The sequence below is a fragment of the Galeopterus variegatus genome, unplaced genomic scaffold, assembly GCF_000696425.1.
Source record: "Galeopterus variegatus unplaced genomic scaffold, G_variegatus-3.0.2 Scaffold3872, whole genome shotgun sequence".
NCBI lineage: Eukaryota > Metazoa > Chordata > Mammalia > Dermoptera > Cynocephalidae > Galeopterus > Galeopterus variegatus.
Window position 1 is genome coordinate 95,194 of NW_007729983.1, and position 21,655 is coordinate 116,848.

Below are 21,655 nucleotides of genomic sequence, written 5' to 3' on the forward strand. Positions count from 1 at the left end.
CTTGCCTCGTGGCTTCGGATCTCGGCGGGTAAGGCGGCGCTGGAGGGGCCGAGGGCCCGGCTTCCTCCCCGCGAGCACCCTGCCGGTGCAGGCGTCCGCGGCGGCCCCCGGGGGCGCGCGAGGAGCGGGGGCTGCGGGCCTATTCCTATCTCGGGTGAAGGTTCGGTGTGGGTAGGGAAAGGGAGGGCACGTGGTTTTCCCCGTGTTCACATTCCTGCAAGTTTCCAAGTTGGGTGGAAAGAGGTGGAAAGGGGCAGGAAAGGATGCAGCACCCGCAGGCCCGTGAGCAGGAGTGGGAGAGGAGCCGGGGTGTGGGGCAGTGGGCCCAGGAGGGCGCACTGGCCTTACCTGAAGTGCTTTTTTACCAGGCAAATCTGTGTGTTGGCTATGCAGTTAAACCTTAATACAAACAAGTTCGCATGAAACTAAAACAAAAGGTGTCTGTAGACTCCCCTTCGTGGAGGTAAAGCTGGGAGGGGTGGCTTCCACCTCTATCTCCTCCACGTTGCTGTTTTGTTTTGTCAACATCTCTCCGTTAGACCAATAATCGGAATAAAATATGCAAGTGAGTTCAACCAGGAAAGGGAAGAAGGAGAAAGAAAAACAAAAAGAACAGTAAGATCAAAGGCAGGTCCTCCCCCCAACTCCATTTAAAAGTATTAATAAACTGAAAGCAAGTTCTTTAGCCAGGTAGAAAAATTAATCTGCCAACTGTGAAAAAATTGTTTTCGGTTTGACGAATGGACAGCCATGGTGTCATTTTTAAAAAAAATAAGGGCAGCAGTAGTTCCAAAGGTGAACACAAAGAACTGGTGTGGTAATTCTCACAAGTAAGAGAACTTTCTTTTCAAGTGGGATATGTTCATGGCCGAGTTTTGTTGATACTGTTTTCTCCTCCTGTAAAGACTAGGTTATAGGTGATGGGGGGGCGGGGGGGAAGCCTATATATTTTTTCTGATTTCTTCTCAACTTTCTCATTTGAAACCTGCAGCAACTCTATGAGGCAGAAAAGTCTTCAGAGATTTTTTTTTTAAACACAAATCATTAGGATTGTAGTAATGTCATACAAACCATATCCCAGCTCTTCTGTCACCGTTAGACAATACAGTTTAATAGGGAAAAAACGAACTTGTTTAAAACTTAATTGTAATCTGACAATTGTGAAATTCCCTTGCTTAAGAAAAATGGAAGTTTTGAGGATGTGGGGTATGGAGGTAAGAGAGGCACCTGTGAGTGTGATTTGTCCCCTGCCTTGCTCATGGAGGCTGTGGTTTGAACTCCTGAGAGGAAAAGTCTTAACATCTGTGCAGTGGGAGGTTGTTCCAAGGCACCATCATATTTTTGTGGGCAAATACAAGTTGTTACAATTAAAACCCCTATTGTGAATATTTTTGTTACCAGGAACCAAGAGAAATATTTCATTTGTGGTAGAACCAATTTGTGAAGTGTTATATTAAATTGTGCTGTTAGATAGTAGGCCTCAGTTCAATTCAATAAACATTTAGTGAGAACTGGCTTGTGCCTGGCCCTGTGGCTATTGAGGACTAAAATGGACTGGACTTGAAGGTTCGAATGTGTGGTGTGAGATGAAGCCCAGTTTTGTTTAATTCTGCTGAGAATGCCAGTCTCTAAGAGAGGGCATTTAAGGTGGGATCTGGAGGAAGGAGAGAAGTAAGGGATGCCAATCTTGATATGACAGTGGGCTCTGGGACTCCTAAACTGGATTATACATAACTGAGTTTTAGAGGTGGGGGTGAGAATGTTCATTCTGTCTTGGAGTATTAGGGAAGGCATCAGAGCTCTCAGAGCTATGTTTGAATGATGGCTGTTGGGTGGTGGTGGGGAGCAATTTGTGTGAAGATAGCGAGGTAGGGAACAGCTTGGGGAACCCTGAGGACTTTGTTTTCCTGAGTGGAAATTTCAAGGGAGATGAGGCAGGAGAGAGGGGCAGGAGCCAGGTCATGGCAACTTGGTGTGCTATATGAAGCTAAGGAATTTGGACTTTATGCAGCTACCAGGAGCCATTGGAGGATCCTGAGAAATAACATGATCATGCTTTCAGTTTTCTGGAGAGCAACGTTTTGGATGGGTTGGGGTGAGCAGAGCCTGAAGGCTGGAGACCAGTTAAGAGATGACATACAGTAGGCCTCAATATTTGTGAATGAGGTGATATATGGGCCTTTGAAATCAGGCAGTGAGTAGAGGGGAAGGATACTGCAGAGGTAAAATGCATGGGACTTGGAGATGGGTGGGATATACCGGGTGAAGAGAAGGAGGGTGTGAGGGAGTCACTGGAGGGGGTGCCTGTGTGGGTGACGGTGGCCTCAAAGCTCAAGTATGCATGTGAAGAAATTTCAAAACAATGTTCCTCCCAAAAGTGTAAAGCTAATTTTATAGTATTAAAAAAAATCTGTATATTAGTTTATTCCCCAAAGGTCACTATAAACACCAAAAAAGAGTAGGGAAATTCTAAAGTTGGCTAGGATTTCCTTTGGCTCATATTAGGAGGCACTCTATTGATATTTGGCAACACCTATTTTTTTAAAAAAAATACCATGTAGAAAATGCAGTCTCAACTGATTTATAATCTTCCTAAATTGATGAATCACTCTGAGGTCAAAATGCCTAGGTAAATATAAGTCTAGAATTAGGACCCAGCTGAACTTTAATCCCTTCCAGTCTGGGAACCCCCACACTGCATTTTGTCTAACAGCAGTGTTAGAGCTGGAGGCTTTCACGATTACTGGACTGATGAGACAATGTTGCCATTACCTTTAGCCCCGATGTACACTCTATGCTTCAAAACTGTATTTTCTAATGCAGCTTAGATATCTCCACCTGTATATTCCAAAGGCATCCCAGGGGGGCATTTCTAATACAGAATTCTTTATCCTTAATCTTCCAGTTTGGGTCTTCTCATGTCACCCCAGTAGTTTCAGTCATGGCATCACACCGCATGCAGCCACTTAAACTAGAAAACTCAGTCATCTTCAGGTCTCCTTCCCTAACCACTCCTAACTCGGTTGTCTTCTGGATTCAGGCTAATTTACATGTGAAATATGTGTGGAATGTGTTGTCTCCTTTTTATTTCTGCTTCCCTCAGTATCTCTAACCTAGAGTGCCTCCTGTCTGACAGGTCTCTTTCTGTAACCTTTCTAGAACACCAAAGCAAAGCAGAAGTAACAGACATTGAAGTGGGAAAAGCTTGAGAATGACCCTTATCTTTTTAGTAAGTGGGAGACCCGTTTACCTTCTTTTAGCGAAATTGGTCAACATGTGAGGACATTGGGCTTGAGGCAAGGAGAAATCATTGGACCAGGCAATGTTAGGTACAGTGGTAATTCATTACATCCTCACTTTCTGGGACCTTCAGACTTGCAAGTAATTTTATTTGCTAACTTTCCACCAATTCAGATGGTAGCACCTTGGTCTAAGCCATCATTGTTTCTTTGCTGGCCCTCTATACAAGTGCCCTAACTAGTTTCCCTGCTTGCACCCTTACCTCCTACACTCCATTCTCAGCACGGCAGCCAGAACGATCCTCTAAAAGCTTAAGGCACGTCATATCAAAACTTTGCAGATGTTTCCCAATCAACTCAGAGAAAAAGCCTAAGTCCATGTAGTGGCTGATTCAGCCTACATAATCCAGTCCCCTTTACCTCACTGCCCTCTCCTCCTGTCCCTGTCTCCCTCCCTCATCCTGCTGTAGCCACACTGGCCTCCTGACAGTTCCTCCATGCTCTGGGCAGGCAGCCTCCCTTCTTAGTGCCTTTGTTCTTATTCTTCCCTTTGCCTGAAACCATGTCACTCATCCCTCACGTCCTTTGGGTCTTTGCTCAAATGTCCCCTTCTAAGTGAGGCTTTTGCTGACTACTCTATTTGAAGTAGCAATGTTCTACCTCTATTTTGTGCCATATTTTTCCCCACAGTACGTATCAACTTTTAATATATTTCACTTATATTTTACTTAATTTCACTACATATGTCACTTAATTTGTTTATTCCCTCATCCCCCCAAAGGTAATCTTGCTTAGGGTAAAATATTCTGTCTATTTTATTCACTGCTGTATTGCCATTGCCTAGATCAGTGCCTATGTCTGTGGCATAGTAGATGCTCAATAAACACTTGCTAAAAATAAATGAGTGAACTCTATACCTGATCATGATGTCATGTTTATCTGTAATACGTTTTCATTTAAGCAAATTTCTAAATCAAAACAAACCCTTTTCAAGAGCAGACATTCTAATTTTTGGTTCAAAGAAGATAGTTATGTTAGTTTTGGCTAACTTGATGAGGGAACAGTAAGAGATGACTCAAATGAGAGAAAGGTGAAAGTGAAGACCCCAGTTGAAAATTTTAAATTGCTTCCTAATTTATCTCTCTGGTTTCATCTCCCCTTATTATGTCGTGTTGGGGAAGCATCTGTTTGGTCTATATCTAATCGCAGACATATAAGAACTGTAATAAAAGTGGGAAGTATACCCGTAGCACAGAGCATCTACTTTTTCAAGGACTCATGTTCACTGCTATAAAATGTATCATTACTCAAAAATGTAATTTCTGTCTTGCTACTGGCAACTGCATAATTCAGCTTAGCCTTTGGAGCTTGGAATCCAGCTAAGTACTTTCTTTTATATTTGCTCAGCCGTACCTTCAAGTTGCTGTGGCAACGAGATTTGTGCTCTGCAGAAGCTCAATATCAGTGGCCTCTGTGCGGTGCCCTGCTTTAAGTTAAGGAGCAGGTAGAGGTGCTCAGATTGTCCACACAGGCACAGAGCATAAGCTTACCACAGCCAGTTGCAAGCCATGAGTGTGGTAGAGTTTAGACACTTCAGCTATTTTTTTTTGGTTATGAATATTCATGAGATACAAAGGTGATTGTCACCCCTCGTACCCAAGATGTGAAGGCCAGATTCATACTGGCAGCATATCCATTAACACAAATTGCATTTGTACCCCATGTCCCCCACTTCAGCTATTTTGGCCATTTGGGGTAGGATGATTCTTTATTCTGCAGGACTATCCTTTTCGGCTCTAGAACATATAGTTGAACGTCCCACCTAGCTGCCCCTGGTATTTCCAGATGCCTCCAGCTAAAAACCACATGCACTATGCTGAAGTGGCAGTGGTTTGGGCATTGAAAGAATGCGTACACAGCACAGGCAAGTGCCTTCTAGCAACCGGACAGAATAAATTGGGAAGTAGTTATGGAAGGCTGACTATGTGCAAGAAATACATGAGGTGCTTTGAGAATGCAAATATGAACATTTCTCAAACTCATTCTTTGAAAAATAGAGCAGTTCAGTGTTTACTAAACTGATGTTTTTAGGTGACAGTTAAGGCCCAGACTACAAAGCTCTTATTATGTGAATTTGAGTTGGAATAAATTTTTTCTAAAAAAATGTTTGTTTGACCTAAACCAACAGGTAGTTAGAAACTTCAAAAAAAAATAGATAGGGATATATTTCATTGTCTTTATAAATATAGCTCACACTTAAGTGTTGAATATAGAGTACTTACACTTCAGATAAAGCCTATGTCCTTATCATGAAACTGATTCTATGCCTTTTTCCTTTTTGCTATTACATTATTTTCCTCTGCACTCTTCCTGTATTGTGTGCTTGAATATATGATTCAGTTTTGTCTTAACTATGAACATGTTGAACATCCAAGCAGTACGAAAGGATACACAGTGACATCATAAGTGCCTCTCCCAAGAGATTACTACGACAAATAGTTTCTTGTAGATCCTTCCAACATTTGTGCATATATCAACATGTATATGAAGACATCTTCGTTTAAAAAAGCACACCAATGGGAGGATATTATATGTATTTACCTACTTTGAGTTCCTAACACATAATGCCTCATATTGTTGGATTCAACAAATATTTGTTGAGTGATTGAATAAACAGTATATCTGTTACAATGTTTACTTTTAGCAGTAAGTTATAGTTCTTTCTTTTAGTAGAAAATAGATCCATATAACAATGTTTTATTATATGGATGTGCCTTCATTCACTGGATATGTCTTCTTTGGAAATGCATTTGGATGTTTTCTAGTCTTTTCTACTGCAAACAGTACATCTTTGGCTATGTTGAGTCCCTTGCATTTCAATATCAATTTTTGGATAGGTTTGTCAACTTTTGCAAAAAGGCAATTGGGATTTTGATAGAGATTTCATTGAATCTACAGATCAATTGAGGGAGTACTGCCATCTTAACAGAATTAAGTTTTCCAATCCATGACACATCTTTTCATTTATGTAGGTCTTCTTTAATTTCTTAATGATGTTTTATAGTTTTCTATTTACAAGTTTTACACTTCTTTTGTTAAATTTATTGATATTCCATTCTTTTTAATGTGATCATAATAGAATTGTTTGCTTAATTTCATTTTCATCTTAATGCATATCTTTGAACAAAGCTTTTCCTCCCCCATTCCAAATGAGTGAGTATATCTGCTGGATAAATTTCTAAATGTGGAGTTGCTGGGTCAAAGGGTATTTATATTTAACATTTTGATAAATGTTTCCAAGTTGGCCTTCAAAGAAGTTGCCACAATTCGTATCAACAGATTATGAGTGATTTTAGTAAGTTGTTTCTTGTAGTATATTTGAGGGGTCTTCAAAAAGTTCATGGGAAAAATCTATATTATCTTTTAATTTCATTTTTTTTTTTTTTTTTTTGTCTTTTGTCTTTTTTCCGTGTCCGGCAACGGATCGCAACCCTCAGTGTTGCCCCCGTACCGGACCGGGGACCGGCAACGGGATCGCAAGCTTCGGCGTCGCTCCCGCGCCTCGCTCAGCCAGTGAGCGGGAGCCGGTCTGTATGTGGGATCCGAACCCTCGGACGGGAGCGCCGCCGCGCCTCCCAAGCGGCGCACTATCCAGTGCGCCACCGGGCCGGCCCCTCATTTCATTTTTTTTAATGAGCTTTTTGAAGTACTCTCATATTACCAAATTTTGAAGCTTACCACTCTGGTAAGAAAAAAATGATATCTCCCTTTGTTTAAATATGCTATTCAGTTAAAAATATGGTTGTGTATATGTTGTTTATGTGGACTACCTTTTTAAAACCTTGGCCCAGTTTTTCTATTTGCAAGTGACTCAATTTTCATGTACCTGTAGATTAGGGTACTTTTTTGGGGGGTGTAACCTAACTTTTAGGATGCCATAATTTATGGTCATTGGAAGTGACTTTTAATTTTTTAAAACAAGTCAAAGAGCTGGATTTTATTTATATCATACATTCACATAAGACTCTACATGTCTCCCATGCACTTTTGTGTGGAATTGGACCCTGGCCAACCAGTGTTATATCCAATGAAATAAGCATTTCCTGGATGCCTAACTGGTGCCAGAAACCCTATTATAGTGATGAATGAGGCAGTATTCCTGCCTTCCTGAGTGCTCACAATCTAGTGTGGAAGCTTAGAGCTTGGTGGAGAAAGGGATTCATTTGCTCGTTTCTTACAGATACGTCTGTTAAAAAGTGTCAGCAGAAGTGTTGACACTTTTGCTTGATTTTGAAGACTGATTTTGCTAGGTTGAGAAAGCAAGTGGGTAGTTCTGGCTGAAGCAAAGGCCAGAAGGTGAAAGTGCTTGGCAAGTTTTGTGAATGCTTGGGGTTAGTAAGTGTAGAGTTTACCCCTATGTGGTGGAACAGGTAGGACATGGGGCTAGGAAGGTAGGTTGAGGCCATATTGTCCAGTGGCTTGAATCCCATGCTCAAGAATTTGATTTTTGTCTTTTTGACTCTGGAAGGCATCAGTTTTTGAAGGGTGAGATTTTAATGTGGAGGCCCAATCAGTGGTGATGATGATGATAAAATAGCTATGCTAAGGGTTATTTAAATATTAACTCATTCAGCCTCATAACTTCCATATGAGTCTACTGTATAATTTACAGATTTGAAACTGGATTATCTTAATAATGTACTTATCACATTAAACAATTATTTTTTACAGAAATTTGTTTTACATGAAACTTCAGAAACTTATCTATGGTGCAAAACAAAAACATAAACAAAAACCTTTCTTTTTCCTTTTTTTTGTATTGCTTTTCTGGGTTTTATTTAAACTAGGAGTCATACACTCAGATGCCTCAGGTCCTTGAAGGCCCTGAAAATGAAAGAGGCCATCAAGTGGAAAGGGCTCACTTTTCCTGTGTGAGTGGGGGTGTGCAGAGCTCAGGTCTTGTCCCAAGGGGGCAGTTAGGGTTGTGCTTAACTGTGTAGGAAGGTGGACCCAAGTATTGGTAGAGCTTCTGATTTTTTATGTGAATTCTCCTAATTAAATGTTGGCTCAAATTTTCAAAACAATGGGCAGCCCTAACCAAACATATATGGCCTAAGATTAACAATCTACCTCTATTTTAAATATTTACTGTAGACATTTTAGACTAGCCAAAATAGTTAATCAATTTAGGTATGATCTCATTGAGAACAGTCCTTATTCTCTAGGGAAGGGACAGAGTCAAGACTCTTTCTGAATTGCCACTTTGAAGATCAGAAGTACAGTCACTTCTCATTAGTTTAGATGCTGTAATTTAGGAGTACATGGAGGAAGATACTGCTTATATGATATGGGAGAGTGATGAGTATGGAGGGGGAGGTGGGTGATGGCTAATATTTTGGGAGGAGATTTAAAGCTTCTAACACTGAAAAATAAATTTGTATTGCCAAAATTGAAAGTCTTTAGAAAGTTTTAAGAATTTTAGGTCACTGAAGATCTTCAGAAAAATCAGTCTTGATAGGAAAGGTGTCATTTCCATTTTCGAAAACAACTTATTTCTAAACAACTTATTTATAGAAAAACTACAAAGCAAGATTTTCTTTTAAAAGCCTATTTGGGGCCAAGCCCGTGGCGCACTCGGGAGAGTGTGGCGCTGGGAGCGCAGAAGCGCTCCCGCCGAGGGTTTGGATCCTATATAGGGATGACCCGTGCGCTCACAGCGCTCACTGGCTGAGCGCGGTGCAGCCGGTCTCAAAAAAGGACCAAAAAAATAAATAAATAAAAGCCTATTTTGTATTCACTTTTTACAATTTAAAAGAAATGGCCAAAATGCTATTTCAGGTTATTCAGGATAATTTTTTGTAGAAACAGGATGGAATACAGTATCATCCTGTGTGGTCTGGTCATTTCTCTGGGTCTTAATGCTGAAATGAACAACTAACTTTTAGGCAGAGATGGCTTGAATTTATATTCCCATATGTGCTGTGAATTGTCAGAGGGTAATATTAAAATAGCCTATTGATTTCTTCAGTTTTGTTTCGGTGGGGAAGTGGAGTCATAAGATCAAGTATTGATCAAATCAACTAAGATAAAATGAGTAAAATTGTGCTGTGTAATAACTTGTTATGTTAGATGTTTATCCGGAATTGTTATTATCAAATGTGATATTTTTACCTTTATAGTTTTTCTTCTACAGTTAGGAGGTTGAGAAAATGCTTTAAAATAAATTTTAAAAGTTTGTATGCAAATATCTTAATGGTTTATCATAAAACACCACATCAAAACCCCTATACAAATGAATACTAAATAAATAAAAATTCATAAGAGAGCCTTAGGAAAACTGGAATACATTTTTTCCTTATTATTAGGTAATGACACATTTACCAGCCTACTCACACAAATTTCTTGATCCATCATCTTAATGTAATAGTTCTGGAGGTGGGTGGCAGCCTTAAGTAAAACTGCCTTTTATGTAGAAAAAGATTATTGTAGGTTGCTTGGATTATCATGCTCTGGCAAAAGAATGCAAAAAGAAAATGCTTTGTCAACATGAAGCTAAAAGAAATGTGATGACTGGCATGGAGCATAAGCAGATTTGCAAATTTATCCTCACCAATTATGTTATACATGTTCTCAAATTTTGTCTTTCAATAACATTTTTTTTCCTGGTTATAAGATGAAATTATGCATATTGGGTAGATTTTGAAAATACTAAAAAACAAGCAAACAAAAACAAATAACTATTCAGAATCCCATCACTTAGAGATAATTGTGTAAAGTAATGGGTGGAAGTCAGAGAGATCTTGGATTTGAGTCAATTTTTTACTACTTATTAGAGGTTGAGTATCTCTTATCTGAAATGCTTGGGACCAGAAATGCTTTAGATTTCAGATTTTTTTTGGAGTTTGGAATATTTGTGGATACATAATGAGAGATCTTAGAGATGGGAATCAAGTTTAAACATGAAGTTCATTTATGTTCATTTATATATATATATATATACACACACACAACTTATTATGTATTTATTCACCTTATACACATAGTATCTTAGAGATGGGAATCAAGTTTAAACATGAAGTTCATTTATGTTCATTTATATATATATATATATATACACACACACAACTTATTATGTATTTATTCACCTTATACACATAGCTTGAGGGCAACTACATATAATATTTTAAATAATTTTTTGTATGAAACAAAGTTTTGCGTTTTGACTGTGACCCTCACACTGAGGTCAGGTGTGGACTTTTCCACTTGTGCTATCATGTCAGTACTCAGAAAGTTTTGGATTTTGGAGCATTGCAGATTTTGGATTTTCAGATCAGGGATGCTCAGCCTATATTATTGGTCTTTAAAAATAAATTACTTCACTTTTCTGTGCTTCAGTTTCCTCATCTATAAAACGGGAGTAACAATAAAATTTACCCTATAGGGCAGTTGTGAAGGAAGTCTCTAGGAGACCTTGATATGTGGTGAATATTGCATGTACTACTTACTGTTATTTATTTCTAGTCTTTTTTCTAAGTATATATTTTTGATTGTAGATAAGAACATGCTATGTATTTGTTTCCTTTTTTTACTTACTATCATATAAGTATTTTCTTGTGCTATTTCAACTTGATGAACAGCCTTATGCTAAAACATTGACTATATCAAAGAATATTTTTAACCTCTCTGAGCTCTTCCTGTAAAATGGGGTAAAAATAATACATATTTCATGTGGTCGTTGTGAAGACTGGATAGTTTGATATCTAATGCTGGCACATGGGGATCACTGAATCAGTGTTAGTGCCTATTGTTTGTTATTATATTCAACACTTGTTTGCTTTTTAATTAAATGTGAGAGCATGGCAGTGATTTTCACAAGTAATATGAGTATAAGCTGTAAAATATAAAATAGGGCAATGCAATTTTCTTTTTTAGTTCAAAATGAATTTATTTTCCCCCATTTTAAATATGACAGAAGTATTTTATCTGCTTTTAATTTATTGGCCAGAAGACAACATGGGAAGTGGCATTTGATTTAATTAACCTCATGAAGAATTTTTTATAATTTTTTTCAATGATCCAAAGATGGAATGTGGTTTTTACCCACATTATTCCTGTAAAAAGACAAAAATGCCTTACATTAGTTTTTAAAAATTTAGATGTAAGCAAAATACTTGCAAATAACAGTGCTAGCATTTATAGAGTGCCTGCTGCGTGCTGCACACTGCTCCAGGTATTTTTCTTATATTAACTCATGTAATCCTTACAGTGTCCTATGAAGAAGGTTCTTTTGTTTCCATTTTATAGATGAAGGAACTGAGGCACAGAGAAGTTAAAAAATTTCGATGAAGGTTAATTTAGATTAAAGTAATTTAATTTAGGGAGAAAATTTCATCCTATATATTCCAGTTTTAGAGCTCATGCATTTTAAAGCATTTCACTGTTACTTATTCAGAAAGCAAAAGAATAAGCAATTTAGTACAATACCAATATGTTTACAGTGAGTTTGTGTTAATCCAAGAATGTGATAATATTACATTCAAGAGTAAGTTTTAAAAATTTCCTCTCTTTTGTGGAAATAAATGTGTGCAATTTTCAATTCGTTTTTTTCCCTTTTAGTTTTTCAGTTATGGAACAAAAATATTACATCAAAACACTGAAGCTTTACGGTCTAAATTCTTTCCACCCCTCCAAAAAGCGATGCTACCACCCAATAGTTTTCAAGGAAAAGTGGCGTTCATTACTGGGGGAGGTACTGGCCTTGGAAAAGGAATGACAACTCTTCTGTCCAGCCTGGGTGCTCAGTGTGTGATAGCTAGCCGGTAAGCCAGTCTCAGCCTGTCACTTGGCAAGCAAGAGTCTGTTGAAGAAACTGTTCTGTGCCACAATATTGAAAACACTGTTTGCCGGAGTTGTTTGATTTGTATCTTAATCTTATATGAAATATTCCTATAGATTACTTAAATAAATCTCCTTGGAAAAAGACAGTTATAATTTGAGATGATGGAAATAATGAAATTTATGGAACTGATATGGTGTTTACATTTCTCAAATTCAGTGATAGAATTTTTTTTTTTTTCTGTACACGAAGACGAAAAGTTTTACATTGAGGCTGCTTTGTTTTTGGTGGGAGTGATTATGGTTACTACATCATAACTGATAATTAACCTTGTACCAAGATAATGGATGTAATCATTCCATTTTCTATAAGATGGACAGATATTTCAAAACATCTATTGTGATAAATATAGGAAAGGAAGACCATATGGAAGGAATGTCTTCTTATTTAGGCATATCCTGGTACCCTGTAACTACATAAGTCTGGAGCTTTGAAGACTGGTGAAAAAAACCCACCCCTTCTTCCAATTTTGAATGGTGTGAAATTTTAGGTAGGCCAGGTAGTCATCTGAACCACAGTCACTGTGTCATTCACAAATGCAGATTGGCCAGAACGTTTTTTTTAATGTTATAATGTTTTTAAGAGTTTTAAAATATTATTTTCATTTTAATACTACAAAATTTATATTCATGGTTTATTTTTTGTGTTTCTTTCAAGAGCATGAGATTCTGACTGCATATGGGTTATCCAAACCCTACTAACATTATATCATGAATGTATTTTCTTTGTAAAGCTGGAGTTGGCAAGAGAACAGATACAATGATTATAATTAAGGAAGTAATTTAAATCTTTAAGTAGATAATGCTAAAGTAACTCGGTTAAATGTGAATAATTCAATAAATTAGTATCAGATATGTAAATATTCTTTTAGAAAATGAACTTATTTAAATTGATTTCTGTGTAGATATAACTTTTGTACTGTCTCAGAAATGCTTTTCTTTAAGCTGTGGATTCTGTGTGTTCTTTACCTTATGGAATTAAAAAGATAAAATATAATAAGTTATTTCAGAACTCATGCAAAGTACCATGTCTTTATCTCTAGGAAGATTGATGTTTTGAAGGCTACCGCAGAACAAATTTCTTCTCAAACTGGAAATGAGGTACGTTAAAAAGCAGTGATTTAATTTACATTTAGGAATGATAACATGTTTAAATAATTTTATTCATGTCTTTGGTTTAGGAAATCTGGAAAGTGTAGGATTCTTTTTTCTCTTTGTTATTTTGCAGGTTCATGCGATTCATTGTGATGTGAGGGATCCTGATATGGTTAAAAACACTGTGTCGGAATTGATCAAAGTCGCAGGGCATCCTGATGTAAGTGCAATTGTGATGAGGCCAAAGTATGAGGTGTTTGATGTTGGTAACATCAAGATCACCTAGATGCACAGAGGAAATAAAATACTGATGTGAGCGAGTGCTATGTTGAGAAGCACCTATTTTCTGTCCCTAGGAAAATGCCATCTCTGCTTAAAGCAGGGAACAGTTTAGGTGGACTGCTACACTGCTTCCTTTCAGGAGTACTTAAAAAAATGCATCTGTAATCAGAACAAGCTTGATTTCACTTCATTTAATAAGGTTATATAATAACAAGAGCAGTAATCCAAGAGCACAATATGTAGTTTAAATGATTTATGCTCTTTGCTTTTCCTAATAACTTTTGATTATCTCTCACATGGATGAGAGCAATACAAACAAGGAAAACTACAAGAAATTCCAAATTTCTCCTTGTAAGACCAGAGATATTAACGGGTATTTTGCTGTTATTTGGTTCATTTACTGGAGAAAAGCCATTTCTTCCAATAGTCTCAAACAGAGTAATTTTCTGTGTTAAAAATATATTCAGACAGACCAATAATATTGAATCTGCTGTGGGATTAAGCAAAATCTTTATTGATAGTGAATAAACAGGTCAGCAACCAAGAGTTTCATCGGGTAAGTTAAACTAAAATGACATCAGAAATTAAAAGGCATTTTTTTGAGATTCCTTGAAATAAAGTTTAGTCACGTAGTAGATGCTTAATCTGTATTTATTTTCTTAATGATAGAATCTATGCTAATTTTGAGACAGGAATTAAGATTCTGAAATTTAGTAAATAACACAGGAGATTTCACAGATTCCAAAAACATAAAACTGAGTTAAATCTCATGGTATTGTTTCGTAGCTGACTGTGACCATCATCTTTATTGTATTATTTGGATTAATAAGTTTCAGAAATAAAAGCACTGGAGAGAAGAAGTTCTTCCTCATCTAAAAGTTTCTGTTAACTTGCCTTATTTATTTATTAGATCGTGATAAACAATGCAGCAGGGAATTTTATTTCTCCCTCTGAAAGACTTTCTCCTAATGCTTGGAAGACCATAACTGACATAGTTCTAAATGGCACAGCCTTTGTGACACTAGAAATTGGAAAACAACTAATTAAAGCACAGAAAGGTATGCTTATTTATTTTTCACATATTTAGTGGCCCCTATCGTATACAGGTTCTGTGCTAAGCCCTGGGATGCTTATAAAAGTGAATGAGACGTTCTACAGTTGTACAACTCACAATGTAATGGAAAAGAAAGATACTTAAATATTACCATATGTTATGATATGAACTATAGTAAATAAATGTTTCAAATGCATTGGAAATCCAGAGACAGGAATGACTCCTCTCCCTCAGGTCAGTGATCAGACTGAGGAGCAAGATGTAATTTGAACTAAATTTTCAAAGATCTAGAGGTGGAGAAAGGGGAGGGAAAGGAACTGCGAATGTCCAGTGATAGAGGCTTGGTGGAGATGGAAAGCAGTAGGGCTTAGGGAATGATGAGAAATTTGACACTGTTAGAGATGGGGGGAGAGGGGAAGGAAATGATTTGGGGGAGGTGGGTTGAGGTGTAATTGGGAAAGATCTCAATACCAAAATAGGGAGTTTGATGTTAATTCTGAAAGAAATGGGAAGCTATTTCCTTGTGGATTTTCATTGAAGGTGTCTCATGAAGAATGTGACTTGATTGAAAATGAAGCTGGCAACAATGTAGGGTATGGAAAAGATTGAGGGGACCCATTAAGGAGGGTTTGATTGATTTTTTTTTTTGCACATGGATAGATAGCATGGGAGGTAAGGTAGGAGACATTTAGAAGATAAGTTTGACAGGCCTTACTGATAAGATGAGAGTTTTTAGCTGGAGTGCACAGTTTGGATGACGATGATATCAATGAGGTTCAGAACACTGGGGTTGAGAATAGATTTAGAGGGAGGTTGCTGGGAGAATATTTTTGTTAGTTCAATGAACAAATTTCTTTATAAAAATTTGTGTGTATGAATGGTAAACATATATATAATGTCTATGTGTATATACATATATGTCTAGAACCAGCATATATTTATTTCCTTAGATACTTACTGATAACTTTTGTGTACCAGGCCCTGTGCTGCCAAAACACAGAGGTGGACAAGACTCTATTCCTGAATAGGTTGGGGTTGGGTCTTGAAGGATGGGGGCATCTTCTCAGAGAAGGTAGAGAGTTTTCTGAACAAGGACAAAGAGAAAGGATGTAGGAATAGGCAGAGGTACGCTAGAGAGGACTAGCTTTTTTTTTTGCGGGGTGGCTAATAACTTCCGCCCTTTCTCCATGCACTCATTGAAGTTGAAATCGTCCCTCATTTCCAGTACAGCAAAGTGGATAATTTATATTTGGATTTGGGTGATATATTTTGATTTTATTTATTTATTTTCAGGAAGGGAGATCAATAGGTTGGGAAGAGAGACAGGGAACCCTGATCTCCCCTGCCCCCCTGGCTCATGTTTCAATTTTTTTCTCTTTCTGCCTCTGTCAGCTCTACATTTTTGGTTCTCTGTTTCTCTCGTCATCTCTGTCTCTTTCATCACTTTGTCTCTCTCTGCTTCATTGTCTCTTTTATTTCTTTCCTTGCCTGTTTCTGTGATCCTTGATTTCTGTCTGACTCTCCCTTCTTTTCTCATTATTGTCTTTCATTTTAACATAGACTTTGATTTATTTTTACTGATCATATTGGATTAAAATTCCATGGGCTTTGTTAAGAATAGATAAGACTTTTTAAAAGATGGAAGCCAGTTTTTATTCTTCCAAGATTCCTGTCAGTTATTGATGCTGTTACCTGACAGAGTTTGGAGAACTTGGACCACTGGGCTGAAGAGAGTACAGTGTAAAGGATCTATTCTGGTATTGGATCAACAGTCAAGGAACTCAGGTGCTAATGGTCTCTCAAGTGTGTCAGTGTGGGGAAACCTGGAAGTCACTTCAGGGGACAGCAATCTTTGATAATCTGTGATCATAAATATGTTAGGTGATGTAATAGCAGGAAATCAATCAAGGTAAGCCATCTGGGAAATCAGACTAGAGAAGGTAAGGGCACCAGCAACTGGAAGATAGAAGCTCACTTCCTGGGGGCAGGAATTGGTGATGATGTGCATTGGGAGGGGACAGCAGATGACTGAGGATCAAGAGCACCATGGCCTTAGCAGGGACAGAGAAACTAGAATTAAAGGGACTGACAACATTAATGCAAAATGCACAATTGTGAACAAATAAAGGATTTAGGAAACTTCTAAAGACATTAGCCCAATGAACTCTTATAGCTACAAAGGTCAATAAATAAATGGCTGATCCTTGTTGGGAAGGATATTGAAAATATTGTACTGAGGTCCATTTATCACTAGAATTCATGTATAAAAATGAAAAAGATTAATACACAGTATGGAAAAGAGTACCTAATTTTATTGAAGAATTGAGACAATTTACAATTAGGAAAGACTGAGACAGACTGATATGGGGTTTTTAGAGTATTCACAAAGGATATGAATAGGATAAATATTTATTTTTCCACCAAATCCTAGATCACTAAAAAAAAGAGGTACCTCTTAAAACTCACAAGAGGTGATGTTAGGACATTAATAATTGCTTTAGTCAGTTTGAGTTGCTATAACAAATTACCATATACTAGTGGTGTAAACAACAAACATTTATTTCTCACAGTTCTGGAGGTCAGAAGTCTGAGATCAGGGTGCCAGTATGGCCAGGAATTTGGTGGGGGCCCCTTCCTGGTTATGTCTTCACATGGCCTTTTCTTGGTGTGTGCATACAGAGAGAGCTTATAGCTCTTCCTCTTTCTGTGTGGCCATTAATTCTATCATGGGGGCTCCACCCTCATGATTTAATCCAGCCCTAACTACCTCCCAAAAGTCCCACTTCCAAATACGATCATATTGGGTGTTAGGATTTCAACATATGTATTTTGGGGAGGCACATTCAGCCCATAGCAATATACTTTATATCACTATATAATTTACAAAGTGCTTTCACATATAGTATGAAAACAGTATGAAATCCAAAAGTATTATAAGCCTAAATATAGATTGAAGAAAAAAGTAAATCAGTGCATAATATAGCTTTATGTATCATGTTTAGTGTGCTAAAATTGAGGTAAAATTTACATATAGTGAAATGCACAGGTATTATATGTGTACAAATTGATGTTTTGATAAACTTACACACTTTCACAACCATTTCCCCAGTCAAGACAGAACATTTCCATGGCCCTCAAAATTTTTCCCTTGCCACCTCCACAGTCCTCACTATTTTTTAAATTGTTAGCCCATTTTTATTGGGTTGTTTGTCTTATTGATTTGTAGAAAATTTTTATATAATCTGAACTGATTACCTTTCTGATAGTATGTATTTAGAATATTTCTTCCCCCTTTGTGTTTTGCCTTTTCATTTTCTTCACAGTGTCTTTTAATAAGCAGAAGAAATTTTAGATTTGGATAAATCTGCCAAACTGTTTTCCAAATTGGTTGTATAATTTTGAATTCCCAATAGCAATTCATAAGTTCCAGCTGCTCCACATCGTTGCCAATACTTGCTGTTCTTAGTCTTTTTAAACTTTAGTCACTCTTGGGTTGTGTAGTGGTTTCTCATCTGTGGTGTTAACTTACATTTTCCTAATGACTAACAATGCTCAGCATCTTTTCATGTGCTTATTCCTTATTCGTATGTATTCTTCCATAAAGTGTCTTTTCAAATCTTTTGTTCATTTAAAAAATTGTTTTGTCTTCCTGGTTTTGAATTGAAAGAATTACTGTTATTTATTCTGGGTAGAAGTCCTTTATCAGATGTATGTTTTGCAAATATTTTTCCCAGTCTGTGACTTGTTTTTTCATGTCCTTAATAATGTCTTCTGGGGAGAATAGCTTTTTAGTTTTTATGTTGTCCAACCTATGCAATCTATGGCTCATGCTTTTTGAGCCTTATCAAGAAGTCTTTGCCTAACTCAAGGTCACAAGTAATTTCCCTTTTCTTTTCTTTTGGAAGTTTCATAGTTTCTGCTCCTAACATTTAGGTCTGCGATCCATTTTGAGTTAACATACATTTATGGTATGAGGTAATGGTTTAGTTAAGTTTTTTGCATATAGCTGTCTATCCTTTCCTCACTAAATTACCTTGTTACTTTTGTCTAAAATCATTTTATATATGTGTGTATATATTAATCTATATGTTTATCATTATTTTGATTACTTATATTTGTAATATATACACATAGTATGCGTTTTATATGTTATACGTTGAATACTTTAGCTTTATATTAACTTGAAATGAAGTAGTGTGTGTCCTCCAACTTTATTGGTTTTAAAAATTGTTTTGGCTGTTCTATGTGCTTTTCATTTTCATATAAATTTTAGAATTAACTTGATAATTTCTACCAAAAAACCTATTGAGAATTTGACCAGGGTTGTGTTAAATTTGTAGATTACAATGGGGAGAACTGACATTTTAATTATGTTAAGTCTTCCAATTCATTAATTTCTGTTGGCAATGCTTTACTGTTTTCAGGTTATAGGTCTTGCACATGTTTTGTTAATTTTCTCCCAAAGAATTTTATATTTTGGTGCTATTGCAAATGGTTTTGTTTTCTTAATTTTATTTTCCAAGTGTTTTCTGGTAGTATTTAGAAATATAATGGTACTTTGTGTCTTGATCTTTTTCTAGGAGCTTGCTAAGCTCACTTGATAGTTCTTACAGCTTTTTTGTTAAATTCTTTTGGATTTTCTACATTGATGATAATGCTATTTATGGACCATCAAGTATCTGAGATATAAGTTATGACCCATAAATAAAATGGATTATAAAAGCCAGAGCCCTGATATCACTTACTGTAATTAAACTTGCAAATATTAATTGTTTAAGTAGGAAAAATCTTTGCTTGATAGGTAATGTTCTTTTATAAAGGGTTATTCTTTTATAAAGGGTGTTATAAAGGTAATATGCTTTTATAAAGGGTTATTTTTTATTTTTAAAGTTACATAGTACTCCTTTGAATAACTTTTAGAACTGTTGGGAAAAATAGGAAAATATCAGGGCTCCTCAGATGTTTAGAATCTTGCCGAGCATTTGCTGTAAATATCCTCAGGTGTTCCTTGTTACTACTTAATGTAAATTGTGTATGGGCACCCAGGTGTCCAGGGTTGTGGACTTATGTATAAAAGACTAACAGCTCTGATCCACAGTGCTTCTCAGAATTCTCAGAGAAGCCACTAGGACAGTTGCTTCTAGATCAGAATAAAACCCTTCGTTTTTCTGTACCCATGACTCCCAGAACCTTTTTTTTTTTTATTACCTAGCTCACAGACCTGCATGTGGAGGGTTTGTAACCCAATCTGTGCATGAACTTTGATGATTTTTAGACTTTTATCTGGGCTCTTATTGAAAAATGGCTGAGAGTCAGGTTTCCTTTGGGCCCCATCAAAAAGAGAAGTTTCTCTTCTTGCCATGATTGTCAGTAAGATTAATTGCCAGTAATAATAGTAGAAGAGTTAAAGCTGCAAACAGTAGCTCACTTAGCTCAATTGTGTGTTTAGAAAGTACAAGGAGTTCAATATTGTTTAATGTATAATGCCTGGAGAGGCAGAAGATGAGGCTAAGGGACCTGGAATTTATCCTCTGGAGATGGGTGGCTGATGGGGAGAGCCCAGTGGAGGGAGGTGTTACAGATGGAGAAAAAACCAGTGAAGGGATGGTCTACTGTCGGGAGCTGTGAATCAGAAACACAGGTGGAGGGGCTTACTGTGGGTATTGAAAGAGTTATGTTGAGAGCCCAGGTGAAATCTATAGATGCAACGTTCGGGTGGCATTCACCCACAGTTTGTAGCAGTGGAGAAGGCAATGTGGTATTGAGGAGAGTGGGTGTCTTGAGAGAATATGGTGACTAGGAATTGAGTGATTAATTCATGTAATAGTCTAGGCTGTAAATAGGCAAATTAGAATAGGAGGGAATTACAAGCCTAAAGAAAGTAGGAGATAAAACACCTAGAGTTTACAATGAAGTATAAAAGAGCACATACGGTATGAGGGTATGAGAGAACTGGAAGGACAGAGTCCAGACAGTGAGGCACTATATTCAGTATTTTGGAATGTGACAGAGATCAGGTTGAGGCTCAATTGTGGTAGCAGTGAGGGTCAGTGGAGATGGGGAGATTATGGAGGTGTAAGATTTATATTTTCCACCTAGATATTTAAATCTACCAGATGATGGCAGAAGATGGGTTTGAGATGTGGACACAGATGTATTAGTAAGTTTGAAGACAGGAGTCAGATTTCAAAGAAAGTGGCAGTTTAGTTGGGAAGTCAAAGATAACATCAATTGAAGTTACAGATGGTGATTAAAAAGCTGGATATTATCAGTTTCTAAGTAGGGCTTTTCGCATGAGGGCAGAAGAGTAATAGGTAGAATCAACAGCAACAATTAATGAACAGGTAATCCTTAGACTCTAATGATATTTGCTGGACACTCCCTATATTACAGATGATAAGTCTAGGGCCCAGAGCAGGGATGAGACTTGCCCAAGGTCACATAGCTATACAGCTAGTAAATAGTGGAATTAGTTATGAGCCAAGGTGTCTTTATACTGTACTAGTCCCACTCTGTTGGTCATTGGAACTAAAATTGTTTGTTAATTCTTTTAATTTTCCCTTTAAAAAATATTTATTATTATTTCTATTAATTTTCATAATTTATATTGAAACAAGATTTTAGAGCTTTTGCATCTTCTGAAATTCGGTCATAATCTTGCACACATTTTATCATATTTAATAGTGTGATTTTTAATGTTTCTTTTTTACTATTTTTTTCCATTATGAAATAATGAAGGATTGGCTAGCATAATTTTTATTTCATTTATTGCTACCTTTTTCCATTTTCTTGACCTCACTAAGTGACTTAAATTTATTTCTATTGTCTGCACTGGGCTGTTAGAAACTTGCCTTTTACAAACCTCTTCCATGGACAATTATTCTAATTGAAGTAGTTGGCCTTCCTAGAAAAAGAAAAATGTATCTGTGACTAACCTGGGAATCTGGGTATGTTTTACTTGGAGCTTTTAGCACCATTGTTCATTTTTTGAAGTCCAGCTACTAATTGTTTCACTTTGCACTGCTCATCCTATTGGAACCGTGCGATTTCAAATTTTTACCTGCCATTTACAATCAGGGAAAATTAAAAG

General features: G+C 36.9%; 1 protein-coding gene across 1 annotated transcript in view; it reads left to right on the forward strand.

Moving 5' to 3' along the window:
• Positions 1 to 3,211: 3,211 nt before the first annotated feature.
• Positions 3,212 to 21,655, forward strand: part of DECR1 (2,4-dienoyl CoA reductase 1, mitochondrial) — a 29,396-nt gene continuing 10,952 nt past the window's right edge. Inside the window, exons 1-5 of the mRNA XM_008586198.1 lie at positions 3,212 to 3,229; positions 11,856 to 12,058; positions 13,178 to 13,235; positions 13,363 to 13,449; positions 14,422 to 14,569. Coding sequence (XP_008584420.1) covers positions 3,212 to 3,229; positions 11,856 to 12,058; positions 13,178 to 13,235; positions 13,363 to 13,449; positions 14,422 to 14,569 — 514 coding nt within the window. The remainder of the gene's footprint in view (positions 3,230 to 11,855; positions 12,059 to 13,177; positions 13,236 to 13,362; positions 13,450 to 14,421; positions 14,570 to 21,655) is intronic.